Source organism: Pediculus humanus, genomic scaffold (assembly GCF_000006295.1).
Source record: "Pediculus humanus corporis 1103172108291 genomic scaffold, whole genome shotgun sequence".
NCBI classification, from domain to species: Eukaryota; Metazoa; Arthropoda; class Insecta; order Psocodea; family Pediculidae; genus Pediculus; species Pediculus humanus.
This window is the reverse complement of record NW_002987860.1, coordinates 58,019-70,260: the sequence shown is the minus strand read 5'-3', so window position 1 is coordinate 70,260 and position 12,242 is coordinate 58,019. Positions and strand designations below refer to the sequence as shown.

At 26.2% G+C, this 12,242-nt stretch overlaps 3 protein-coding genes across 3 annotated transcripts in view; 2 read left to right on the top strand and 1 right to left on the bottom strand.

Annotated features, from left to right (window-relative positions):
- Positions 1-1,181: 1,181 nt before the first annotated feature.
- Phum_PHUM544810 (Cysteinyl-tRNA synthetase, putative) lies at positions 1,182-4,239 on the bottom strand (the record flags this gene model as incomplete). Its single annotated transcript, XM_002431691.1, has 11 exons — positions 1,182-1,322; positions 1,423-1,634; positions 1,747-1,909; positions 1,998-2,206; positions 2,294-2,438; positions 2,528-2,651; positions 2,687-2,760; positions 2,895-3,136; positions 3,214-3,424; positions 3,495-3,981; positions 4,061-4,239. The coding sequence occupies 11 exons, from the start codon at positions 4,237-4,239 to the stop codon at positions 1,182-1,184; spliced, it is 2,187 nt and encodes a 728-aa protein (XP_002431736.1).
- Positions 4,240-4,648: 409 nt separating this feature from the next.
- Positions 4,649-6,358, top strand: Phum_PHUM544800 (dendritic cell protein, putative; the record flags this gene model as incomplete). The annotated part of the gene is made up of 6 exons (XM_002431690.1): positions 4,649-4,693; positions 4,883-5,157; positions 5,235-5,453; positions 5,529-5,794; positions 5,877-6,020; positions 6,162-6,358. The coding sequence occupies 6 exons, from the start codon at positions 4,649-4,651 to the stop codon at positions 6,356-6,358; spliced, it is 1,146 nt and encodes a 381-aa protein (XP_002431735.1).
- Positions 6,359-8,422: 2,064 nt separating this feature from the next.
- Positions 8,423-12,242, top strand: part of Phum_PHUM544690 (cAMP-dependent protein kinase catalytic subunit, putative) — a gene marked incomplete at both ends in the record, with an annotated part of 7,355 nt that continues 3,535 nt past the window's right edge. Inside the window, 6 exons of the mRNA XM_002431689.1 lie at positions 8,423-8,572; positions 8,696-8,741; positions 8,837-8,987; positions 9,104-9,135; positions 9,245-9,330; positions 9,438-9,567. Of these exons, the coding sequence (XP_002431734.1) occupies positions 8,423-8,572; positions 8,696-8,741; positions 8,837-8,987; positions 9,104-9,135; positions 9,245-9,330; positions 9,438-9,567 (595 nt within the window). The remainder of the gene's footprint in view (positions 8,573-8,695; positions 8,742-8,836; positions 8,988-9,103; positions 9,136-9,244; positions 9,331-9,437; positions 9,568-12,242) is intronic.

Here is a 12,242-nt window from a genome sequence, read left to right as displayed (position 1 = left end):
AAAAAAAAAAAAAAATTTCAATTTTTTACACAAAAGAATAAAAAAATAAAAAAAAATATGTATTCATTTTAAACGTGAATACTACTTAGTTAAGAAAATTGGTAAAAATAAGGAGAATATTGATTTTTTCATTTTTTTCTTTTAATTTAAAAGCAAGTACGTCAATCATTTTTTTAAATATATTTAATTGTTAACGAACTCTTGTTGACGTAAAAAACGTTTTGAAGGGCTATATGCCCTTATACGTGACAACATTATTATTATTATTATTATTATTACACCTTCTTTAATTTTTTTTTTTTTAACGATTTTTCATTTATTAAATATGGAAACACACGACGAGGGTTTTATAATAAAAAAAACCCACAATTTCCTCCAATCTCTCGTTATTTTCAAAAAAAAAAAAAAAATTTTTTTCTCGTCTCTACATATAATTTTTCTCATAAAATTTGATTTAAAAATTTAATAATAATAATAATAATAATAATAATTTTTATTCGTTTAAATATCGTTTGGTTTCATTGCAATTACACCGCCTTTTTTTTTTTTTTTTTAATAATAATAAGCGTCATAATAAAATACGAATGTTATCATTTTGTTTTAAATGTAAATACGGGATTTATTAAATATTTTTTAAAAATAAAAAAAAAAATTTTTGTGTAAAAAACCGTTATTTTAAATATTATTTGTTTCCGTTTCCGCAATCGCATTTCCCTCTAGATTTCAAAACAAAAACGAATTTAATGTTAAAACCTTACATTAGGGTTTAAGGGGAAGGGGAAAAACTATTTTTTTACACGATTCTTATTAAATATTTACGTTTTGTCGAGATCCAAATTATTACGTTTAAACACATTTATTGGGAGTCTTAAAAACATATTCATATAATATTAAAAATGTAAATAAAAAAAGTGTGAATCATTATTATCACAGAAAAAATTTGATTTCGTTAAATCCTTTTTAATATATATTAAAATAATTATTATTATTAATTATGTATGACCGTCGCGTTTTTATCTTGGTTTTCAATATATATTTTTTTTTTTTAACAACAAGTTATTTATTAATGCGAAATTAGAAAAATTAAATTAGAAGGTTAATAATTTTTAATATTTGTTTTACGGATAAAATTTTTTTTTTTTTTTTTTTTATTAGTTGTTAGATAAATTTTTAATAAAGTGTCACGAAGTATTTTGAGTAGAATTTCCAATAGATGCTAAATATTCTTCGTATTTCTTTTTTTGTAAACTTTGCAATTTTGCAAGTTTTTTAATTGCTCCTTTGCTCAATTCGACTCCGTTTACGTCATGAGTCGGTAAACCCTAAATTATAAATAATATTTATTACTGATAATTGGTACCGAGGTCATTAGTGTAAAAATCTATTTTTTAAGGTTAAAAAAATAATACTAATAATAATTACGTTTTCGTCAAATTTAGAATATTTATCCGTTTCCAATTTAAACATTTCGTTGGGTGGTATTTTTCGCTGTGACTCCTTTTGAGCTTGCGCAGCAGATTGTTCGGCTTTTCTTTTTTCCTTTTCGAGTTTTTTCGCTGCTTCTAATTTTTCCTTCGCTTCTTTTTCTTTCAATAAAATTTCCTTATCAACTAATTTCACGGCAGATGATCGACCTGAATCAACGAAAACCAAAATATATATAAAACAACTATTTTTAAATAATTATAATTCGTTATCAATTCCGGTGTGTTTGGCCCCCCAAAAAAAATTAAATTACAATTATACCTTCTATATCTTCTAAACGTACTCCGACATTGGGTAAAATATCATCCCTTAATTTATCACACTCCTGAAGAATGGTTGTCGATTTTAAAATTTTTGCTTCTTTTCTAACGCAGTCTCTGAACTCCGATAAAATATTTAAATAAGGCATTATAACCTCATCGTTCTAAAATTAAAAAAAAAAAATTTATTATTATTTATTTCGCATATTATTATCATCTTATCAAGCCATTACAAATAAAAACTTTACATACACTAGCCGAGACATTTTCTCCTTTACTACTACTGAAACCAATTGAATTTTTAAAATCTATAACTCCGAATATAGAGAAAATTTTTGTAAGGTACTGGGCAATATTTTGTATTAAAACCATATTAGGAGATTTGACATCTCTTAAATACACGTTCGTATATCCTATAGTATCCCTGACAATATCTAAAACTGTTTTTGTATCTATGTTATCTAAAAATAAAAAAAAAAAAATTAATATTTTTAAATTTATACATCTTAACGAAATTAATGTTTGTCGTAATGGATAAAAATACAAACCGCACAAGGCCGAATGAATTCGACATTTTGAATTTTCAAATTTACTATTTAATTCTAGCTCTGAATCAGACCATTTGACAAAAAAATCGCATTCGTTTTCTTTTGAAAAATGCCTCAATAAGTCTTTCACATTCAAAAAAAATTCCTAAAAAATTATTGAAAACGTTAAATGTAAAAAAACTATTGTGTATATCAACACTCCTAAAATTTGTTTAATTATCCCACAGAACATACATTTAATAATTTTTCATATTGCACAGACATTTCCATCGTTTTAGGACTATAATCTAATGTGTCTTTCCACGAATGCAAAAGAAATGCAATCCTCAATTGCCTAGCAGAATTTTTCTTTATGCATCTTGGATTGTAATAAAATTTTTTAAAGATTTTGACATTTTACAACCTGAAATGGTCAAATGGCCTGAGTGAAGGAAATAATTGATCCAATTATTACTACCGAAATAAGCCTGAAAAAAATCACAATAACTGAATATTATAAAATTTTTATATAGTAAACATTTTGTTTGTTTTTTATTTAAAAAAAAAAAATTCAAGGTTTCAATTGATATTCGTTTTCAATGAAATGACCTTTGTCACTTACCTCAGCCTGAGCGATTTCATTATCGTGATGTGGAAATTTTAAATCAACCCCACCAGTGTGAATATCTATGTTAGAACCACATATCGCTGATGCCATAACCGAGCATTCAATATGCCAACCTGGCCTTCCACGTCCCCATGGAGATTCCCACCATGGTTCTCCAGATTTTGAATTTTTCCATAAGGCAAAATCATTAATTGATTTTTTTTCACTGGTTCTTTCATCGGTGGAACTTAAATCTCCTATAATTAGCACAAAAATAATGGAATTTACACACCCACACACTCACAAGTACACAAAACAAATCAAATTTAATTACCTTCTCCTTCTTGAAGGGATTTAGAATCCCCATATGCTTCTGGCACTAATTTTGCATAAAAATGTTTTTTGTTTGTATCAAAATTAGCGACATCAAAATACACAGAACCATTTGAATGGTAAGCAAATCCGTTATCGATAATTTTTTTTATATATTCAATAACTTCAGGTATGTATTCACTAACTCGAGTCAAAACATCTGGCGGGAGAACCTAAAAGAACAATGTTTAATTATTACATACACAAAAAAAAAAATAAAAATTTGAAATATCCAATACATACATTTAAATCACTCATATCTTTATGAAACGCAGATTCCCAAAATTTTGATAATGATGAAAATATTGAATGATCCGACACATCATGTCCTTTAATTTGATCTAGCCAATTTGAAATAAGATCTTTGCCATCCAGAAAGAAAACTTTAAGTTTATCTTTGACATTTATTCCTTCTTTTGCATTAGTTGAATTTTCTAGAACTTTGATGGCTGCCTCTAACTTTTGAACCATCTTTGCAAACATAGTTTTTTTATCCGGATCATTAATATTTTTTTCTTGATCAACCGCCCACTTTAAAACTGATTTTGCATCTGTTAAAATTTCTTCTACTGATTTTGAAGAAGAAGTAGTATATTCAGTAAACAGGTATTCTTGTCTAGCTTTTCTTATGATTTTATCATCTATGTCTGTTATATTCATAACATACTGAACATCATACCCAAAATACTCAGTTAACACTCTGCGCAAAATATCAAACGATATATATGTCCTGAAAAATTTACAGTATAAAAATTAGGTCACTTTATATTTACCTGTAATTACAATAATCACTAACGTAAATAATTTACCTGGCATGGCCCATATGGGATGCATCATACACTGTAGGACCGCAACTGTACCATAAAACTCGATTTCCAACATTAGGAATAAAAATTTCCTTCTGTCTTGTAAAGCTGTTATATAGTTTTAAAACTCCTTTTTCTGATTCTCGAAGTGGTTCCCAACTGGGTTGAGTGCGTTTTGACATTATCTGTAAAAAATAAAAACAGCATTAACTTAAAAAATAATAATTATTCTTTCACTAAGTTACTTAAGTTGTTTTATATTTGAATTGTTAGAAAAAATTTAAAAATAATATTATTTAGCATTTTTAAATAAAAAATTAATAAAAAATAGCTTGAAAATGAATAGAGTAGTCTTAATTCGAACCTAATAATTTTAAATATTAACTTAAAATACCGGAAAACTTTTTTTTTCAGTTTAACACTAGTTCGTAGAAATAGAAAAATATATATTGCACCACACAGTTCAAATGAAGTGAGACTTGTAGATTAAAGTGTGCGACAAAAGTTGATTGTCGCCAAAATTCTGTTAGTGAAGTTCGATTTCCAACAGGTCAATTTATATTATACATTGTTTTAGAATTTAAGACAAACATGTATGTTCCAAATGCTTTTATAGATTTGTCTTTGGATGAGCAGGTCAGTAATTTTTTCTAAATAATATGCTTGTACTTTTATAAGTACTTGCGAATCGTTTATTCCTTCATATTTTACCAAGCTTTTATCCAAGTACGGTTAGGTAGTCAAAATATAACACATTTTTTAGTAGTTTTTTTTAAATTTTGCATTTAAAAAAATTATAAATTTTTGTTAAACTTTATATTTTAGACTCAAGAACTTCGTGCCTATTTTAAAAGTTTAGGAGCGGAGATTTCAGAAGAAAAATCTCCCAAAGGCATTGAAGATGATCTTCACAAAATTATTGGTGTTTGTGATGCTTGTTTTAAAGAAGGCAACGAAGTAGAAATTGAAAGTATACTTAACAGTATTGTTTCACTGTTAATAGTAATTGACGTTGACAGAGCAGAGAATTTGTTTCTTGCTTTTAGTGAAAAACTTACCAAAGCACCAGGTCAAAAACTTGGATTGGTTGCACTTAGAGTGTAAGTTATTTGATTACATTTCATATAAATTTTATAATTGTTTTAAGTAACTATATACATTTAAAACTTTACCTTAGGCTGTTATTATTATTTCAATCTTTGGATGAGAGGCTGCCTATGAGATATCATGTATATTATCATCTTGTGCAAATAGCTAAGCAAGTAGATCAGGTTCAAGCGATATTCAAAGGTGTGGAACATATGAAACAACAATTTGCTGCATGTCCTCCATCTAATGAGCAAATGCAAAAATTATTAAGGCTCTTACATGAAGTGTTATTAAGTTGCAATCAAAGGTTTGTTTTAATATTTTTAATTGTTTATGTAGATTAAAAATTCAACATATAAATTTAACATAAAAATTTTTTCAGTGAGTTGGCTGCAAAAGTTATGATGGAGCTTTTAGGAACCTACACCCAGGAGAATGCTTCCCAGGCCAGAGAAGATGCACAGAGATGCATATTAGCAGCTCTCGCAGACCCTAATACATTTTTACTGGATCCGCTTTTGTCTTTAAAACCTGTCATGTTTTTAGAAGGAGAATTAATTCATGATTTACTGACAATTTTTGTATCTGAAAAACTTCCTGCCTACATAAAATTTTATGAAAATCACAGAGAATTCATTAATTCACAGAGTAAATTAATTTCTTTTATTATTTCAATTTATGTAAATATAAATATATTTCTAACTACAAAACATTTTATATTTTTTTTCAGAGTTAAATCATGAGCAAAATTTGAAAAAAATGAGACTCCTTACGTTTATGCAATTGGCTGAAACAAATTGCGAGATGACATTTCAAATGATTCAAGATGAATTAAAAATAAAAGAAGACGAAGTAGAAGCATTTATTATTGATGGTAAATAAAATTTTTAAAATATTTTATATGATATTTAAAGGAACCGAATTTATTTTATCATTTTGTGTGTCAGCATAGAACTTTAACGGTTTTATAAATATAGTTTTACGCTTTAAAGTAATCATTGAATTTTTCACACAGTTTTAAAAACAAAGTTGGTACGTGCAAGAATGGATCAATCGAGTAGAAAAGTATTCATTTCGAGCACCATGCACAGAACTTTTGATAGAGCACAGTGGCAACATTTAAGGGATTTATTATATGCTTGGAAAGTAAATTTAACTGCTGTTCAAGAAGGAATGAAAGCAGTAGCTGCTGCACATATGGAAAAAGTTTAATCTATCTGTATTATTATTTTCCCTTTTTTTTTTTTTTTTTTTTTTTTGTTATACTTAATAATTTATATAAATTAAACCTGATATTTGTGAAAACTATAAAAACAATGTAATAATATCATAGTGTTGGAATTTACAATAAACATTTTGTATTTCTAAATCTGTTGAGTTTTTTTTTAAACACCTAACCTTATCATATTCGAAAATATACCTGATCTACATTTTTTTTAAACCTGAAAACAATGAATATTTTGTTATACATAATCGAAATTCTAATCTCTTAATGGGTTTCTTATTTTCTTATTTGTTTTGCACAAAATATTATTTAAACCATACAAACTTATTTCTGTTTAGCTTATTCTATATATTGTCCCTGCTAAAATTGATCAGAACAAAAGTTAAAAATTAAAATTTAAAACTCAAAGGGAAAACTGTAAAAAAAAAGTTCAAAAATATTTTATGTTGTATATATACATAGACAATAAAAGTAAATTTCATAATTTTACGTTCAGGAACGTTAAAAAATATCAATAAAAATATTTTCCCTAAATTGAAAAATTAAATTTTAAAGAATATTTTTTTTTTTTAAATCACTGACTTTTAATTTTCACTTAATAAAAAATTTTTACGTGTAAAAAAATAAAATAAATGCAGTAATGTGAACAGTTGGTTTAACGTTCGACTGAAAAATCTATTTATAAAGAATCGAGAAACCGAACATAAATCACTACGTTACATTATTTGCCTCACTTCCTTTTATTTTTTGGTTTCAAATTTAAGGAGTTAAGGTTTATTAAAGTTATTACTAGTATATAATAAAATAAAATAGATATTTTTTTCTTTTAAATTTTGTGTTATAGTATTTTGTTTAAGTTGTTTTTTTTTGTTTTTTAATTCAGTGAAATTTTTTTTTGTTACAATATGCGTTATCTTATACGCATAAGACATATTTTGACATTGCACGTTTGAAATTTATTGTATAAGATTTTTTTAAAAAGTGAATTTAATTGAAATATTTAAATAAAAATTTGAATATTTTTCGATATTTTATATAATTATTTAACGGAATCAAGTGAATATGAATAACTTGAAATGATATTTAAAAAAATAATATTCTCTGTTCAATAGACAAATTATGTACAAATAAATAAATGTTTCATTCATGGTTATTTTAATCAAAAGTCCAAAAACATTTACTATTATTATTTTTTAAATTAAAAAACAAAAACCAAAAACAAAATACTATTTACGTATAGTAATTTCTAAAAATAAAAAGGTAAAAATTGTTAAAATAAATAAATAAAAATAAATGATTTACCTTATTTGGTGAGATCTACATTTAACGGTTTTCATTCTTCTGCCACTGTAAAACAAAATTAAAATTAGGTGGGAAAAAAAGTATTATTTCTATATCAGAATATTTAGATTTGTGTTTTATCAAGTATTAAAAATTTGAATGAATGAATGAATTAAATCAATAACATAATGTAAAATGTGCTTGATTGGTATTTTTTTGTTTTGAGGAATCATTATTTGATAAATAAGTATAATTTTTCACTTTATATCATTTACCTAATATAAATTTTATGGATTTCAATTTTTGTAAAGTATTATCATTAGTCTGTTTCTTTTTTAAAATAAAATATTAAAAAAAAACTAAACTTTATGAACAAGTCTAAAGAAAAATATGCAAATTAATATTTTCAATTTTCATCTAACAAGTTTTTTTGAACTTTTTTTATGTGTTGAAATATTTGAAATTATTATGTATATATATTATAGAGTAAAACTACAACATTTTGATAGTTTTTATACATTTTAGAGCTTTAAATATACTTATTGATTTTATAATTTTTAAAAGTATATAAACACAAGGACTAGAATTAATTTAAATGTATAAAATAAAACAATATTTTCATTGTAAATTATTATTAAAAACTTACATGTATAAATGTATGATGATAATTTGGTCATGAGAGAAAACTAAACTTTCAAAGGATTATTATCATTATTTCCAAATGATGAAGAAGAAATCGTTAAATCCTTTTTCTCTGCAACTTTGATGCCATGAAAATACCATCGAAAAGACCATCAAAGATGATGTTTACCGGTAAACGTCGAAGTACCTCATCTCCAGGAATTAAAAAAACTGGATCAAGCCATGTTGGAAGCTCTAATAGTAGTAGTTATTCGAATCGATCTCATAGTCTGGAAAAAGTAAGAAGTTAATTAGTTATAAATCTACAATAAATAAAAAAAAAATAAGTTTATAAAGTTTTTACAATGACAAAATAAATCCATTGAATTTTTATATTAAATTAAATTTTTTTTTCATTTCAGGTAAAATATTCCCATCATTTCAAATCAAATTTATACCATCAAAAAGGTGATGAAGTTTAAAAATTTTTTTTTTTATTAAATTCTTTCATATTTCATTTTTATTATTAGAAAAAAAAAAAATTATTGTTTTTGTAATTTTAGTTGATTCGATTGACGAATTTCAAGTACAAACAATTGCTAAAAGAAGAGTCGCCATAAAGTACAAAAGAATACACGAAGTCAAAGGTCATAAATTCGTAGGAAAATTTTTCAGATTTCCAACATTTTGTACGTTTTGTAAAGAATTTATGTGGTAAGCTTTTATTCATACAATTATTTTTAATATATATATATATATATATATATATATATTATTAAAAACAAAACGTATATAATAATAAGTTTTATAAAGTTTAGAATTTGTTTTAGGGGATTTGGTAGGAAAGGATATCAATGTCAGAGTAAGTAAATTTTTTTTTACATTTTCAATTAAGGTAGTATTAGGGTTATTTATGTCAGTGTCCCAAATAATTCAAACAAAGGAAATTATTATTAAAATTTGTTACACAGGTTGTCAAACAGCCGTACATAAAAAATGTCACGAAAAATTTTTAAGCACTTGTCCAGGTTCTGGAAAAAATTCAGAAAACACATTGGCAAGTATTTTTTTTCTCCTACACATATGCATTTCCGTTAAATAAAATTTATTTAACAACTCAAGACTGAATTTTATAAAATTAAAAAAAAAAAAATTTATTTTCAGTATCTCAGGAAAAGATTCAACATTGATGTCCCACATAGATTTAAGGTTTATAATTTTTTATCACCCACGTTTTGTGATCATTGCGGGTCCATGCTTTACGGTCTTTTTATGCAAGGTTTAAAATGTGAAGGTAAATTAAATATTATTTATTTCCTTATTTTTTTTTTTTTTTAAAAAAAAAGATAGGCTTTGCATAACGAGTTAATAACCCATTTACATCTCTCTCTATCTCTCTCTTTGGTTTCAAATCAATCAATGACATTAATTCGAATTTGTACAAAAAAAAAATAATAATAATAATAATGTAGAGTTAGTTGCCAGTAAGGGAGTGAATGTGAAGTAATAAAAAAAAATTTAAAAAAGCACATCCGTGAGGTAAATTAATAATTTTTGGATCCAACATTTGTTTTATTTATGGGTTGAAGCGGCCTTGCAGTGAAATTCACGTCTATCGTGACACAATAATTGCGATTCTTAATATTTTTCTCCCCAGTTTAAAAGTTCCTGCTGTTCAAATGTGATATTCGTTTTTAATTTTTTCTTTTCTTTTTTTTTTTTTTAATCATTAATAATTTTAATACAATTTAAATTTAGTTTTTTCTTTCCCCCCAAATAAAAAGTGTTATTAAGTAAAATAAAATTAATTATTTTTGTGTGTGTGTGTGTATTTAAATTTAAATTTTTTAACGATTTTAAATTGTATTTAAATTTAAATTTGATTTAAAGTGAAATTATTGTTAAATTTAGTTCAGTTAACAAAGATTTGATTTTGATTTAAAACAAAAAAAAAGTACAGACATGCCGGTGTTTAACGATTCCCCGTTTTATTTTTCTGGGGGATACAATTTGTATCCAAACTCTTTCACAGGCTCTAATAAAAATGGCTACCACGGTTTACATTCATCTTCTAATTTTAATTATTCGAATGCGTTAGGAAATACGAATCTTTATGGTGGCCGACCTTACAAACCAGACATTTCAAAATACGGTGCCAGTGGACGTCCTGCTAAGTTATATAATTCGTATTTGAGTAATTACGTTACCTATTCGGACTGGAAAGAAAATTTATTACTTAATAAAATAAGGGAGGATAAATCGTACAAATGGCAAAATAAAAATGCCATTGGTACAAACCAGTATTATCGTCAAAATCGACCTGTTTTTATCGACACGGCAAAGATAGACGTGTCTCGACCTAAACAAAGAAAACAAATTGAAATTACGGAGGACAAAAACAAAGTAGAATCCGAAGAAAAACCAAACGTTGGAGAAGAAAAATTTAGAGGAACTATATCGAGGGGTCGAACGGTTGTAAGAATTCACACTAAAGCACTTAAAGAAAATCCGTATTTTCAGAAAAAAGAATGCGAAGAAGTAAAAAGCCAGGTTGAAAATTTGGAAAGCGATAAAAAATCAATTAAAAAAAGTATTAAAATAAAAGAAAATGATTTGGAACTTGCGGATGATGATGAAGCGTTAGATCATTCAAAAATCGAAAGAAGAAAAAGTACATTAAAAAAAAATCAAGAAGAAAATAATGAAACGACCATTCAAAGAGAAGAAACATTAACAAACAATAAAAAAAGTCCTTTTTTTAAAGGTTCTGGAACAATTGTTAGAAAATGTAAGGTACGAAAAAAAAGTAAAGAAAGAAGAGAATCTACAGATTCTGAATTGATCGACAGCACTGGAAATTCTCGAAAGTCATCATTGTGCGTACCATCGCAAATAGATATCGAAAAGAAAAGACTTTCCATGGAGTTGTACGAGGAACAAGCGGCTATTTTGGATTCCCTTATACGAGAGGAATTAGCTAAAAAAGACGCAGATGATTATTTTAGCGATCCGAAGAGAGGAACGGTGAAAATACCGGCAAAACAAAGATTTACAAAAAGTGTGAGAAATTCAAACCTGCGTAAGAGTAATTTAAAAGAACAATGCGCGGAATCATCAACGACCGACGACGATTTGGATCCTGTAGAAAAATGCAAAAGAACGACTAAAAAAAAAAACAGGTTCATACCATTGAATGACACGGATGAATCTTCCTCCGGTAGTCGTAGAAACAGTTTATTTCAGGATTTATTTATAGAGGCAACCATTGCCGAAAATAGCGTAGAAGAATCTGTAAAAACAAATCAGTCAGATATTAAAAATCACACGCAGTGGAAAATTGAACAGAAAGTTGTCAATAAGCCAAAAAAATCTAATCTTAATTTTTTAGGGATCAATAAACTGCCGAAAATATCAGCTGTGGTTAACGTTGAAGAAAAACAAAAAACACCAAAATTTTACATAGAAAATGTTAAAATTGAATTATCCGATGGTACTAGTAGTAGTAATAAAAAAGAATCTGTGAAAGCAGTTGATTCGAATGAAAATTTTACGAATAAGAAAAGCACGATAAAAGAAAAGTCAAAAAATCAAAATGATATTTCCCGATTAACAAAAAAAAAAAATGAAAATGTAAAAGATACCGATATGAAAAATTCAAAAACTCAAATTGAATCGAATGCGGAAAACGAATCGAAAAAAAAAAATTCAAAGATAAACAAAACCGATTTGTTCGGAAAACCTTTTTGGAAAAAAGGTGGCGGCGATAAAGATGTTGAAAAAAAAAACACAATTGAAAAACAACCGACCGAAACAAAAAATGACAATAAAACAGATTCGAAAATTCCAAAATGGAAATTACAACTTGTTAAAAAAAATAATAACGTTAAAGACGTTCAAGATGAAAAAAAAAATGTACCTCTCTGTGAACATAAAAAAGAAAAAGACTCGGATAAATCCGACAGCGAAAAT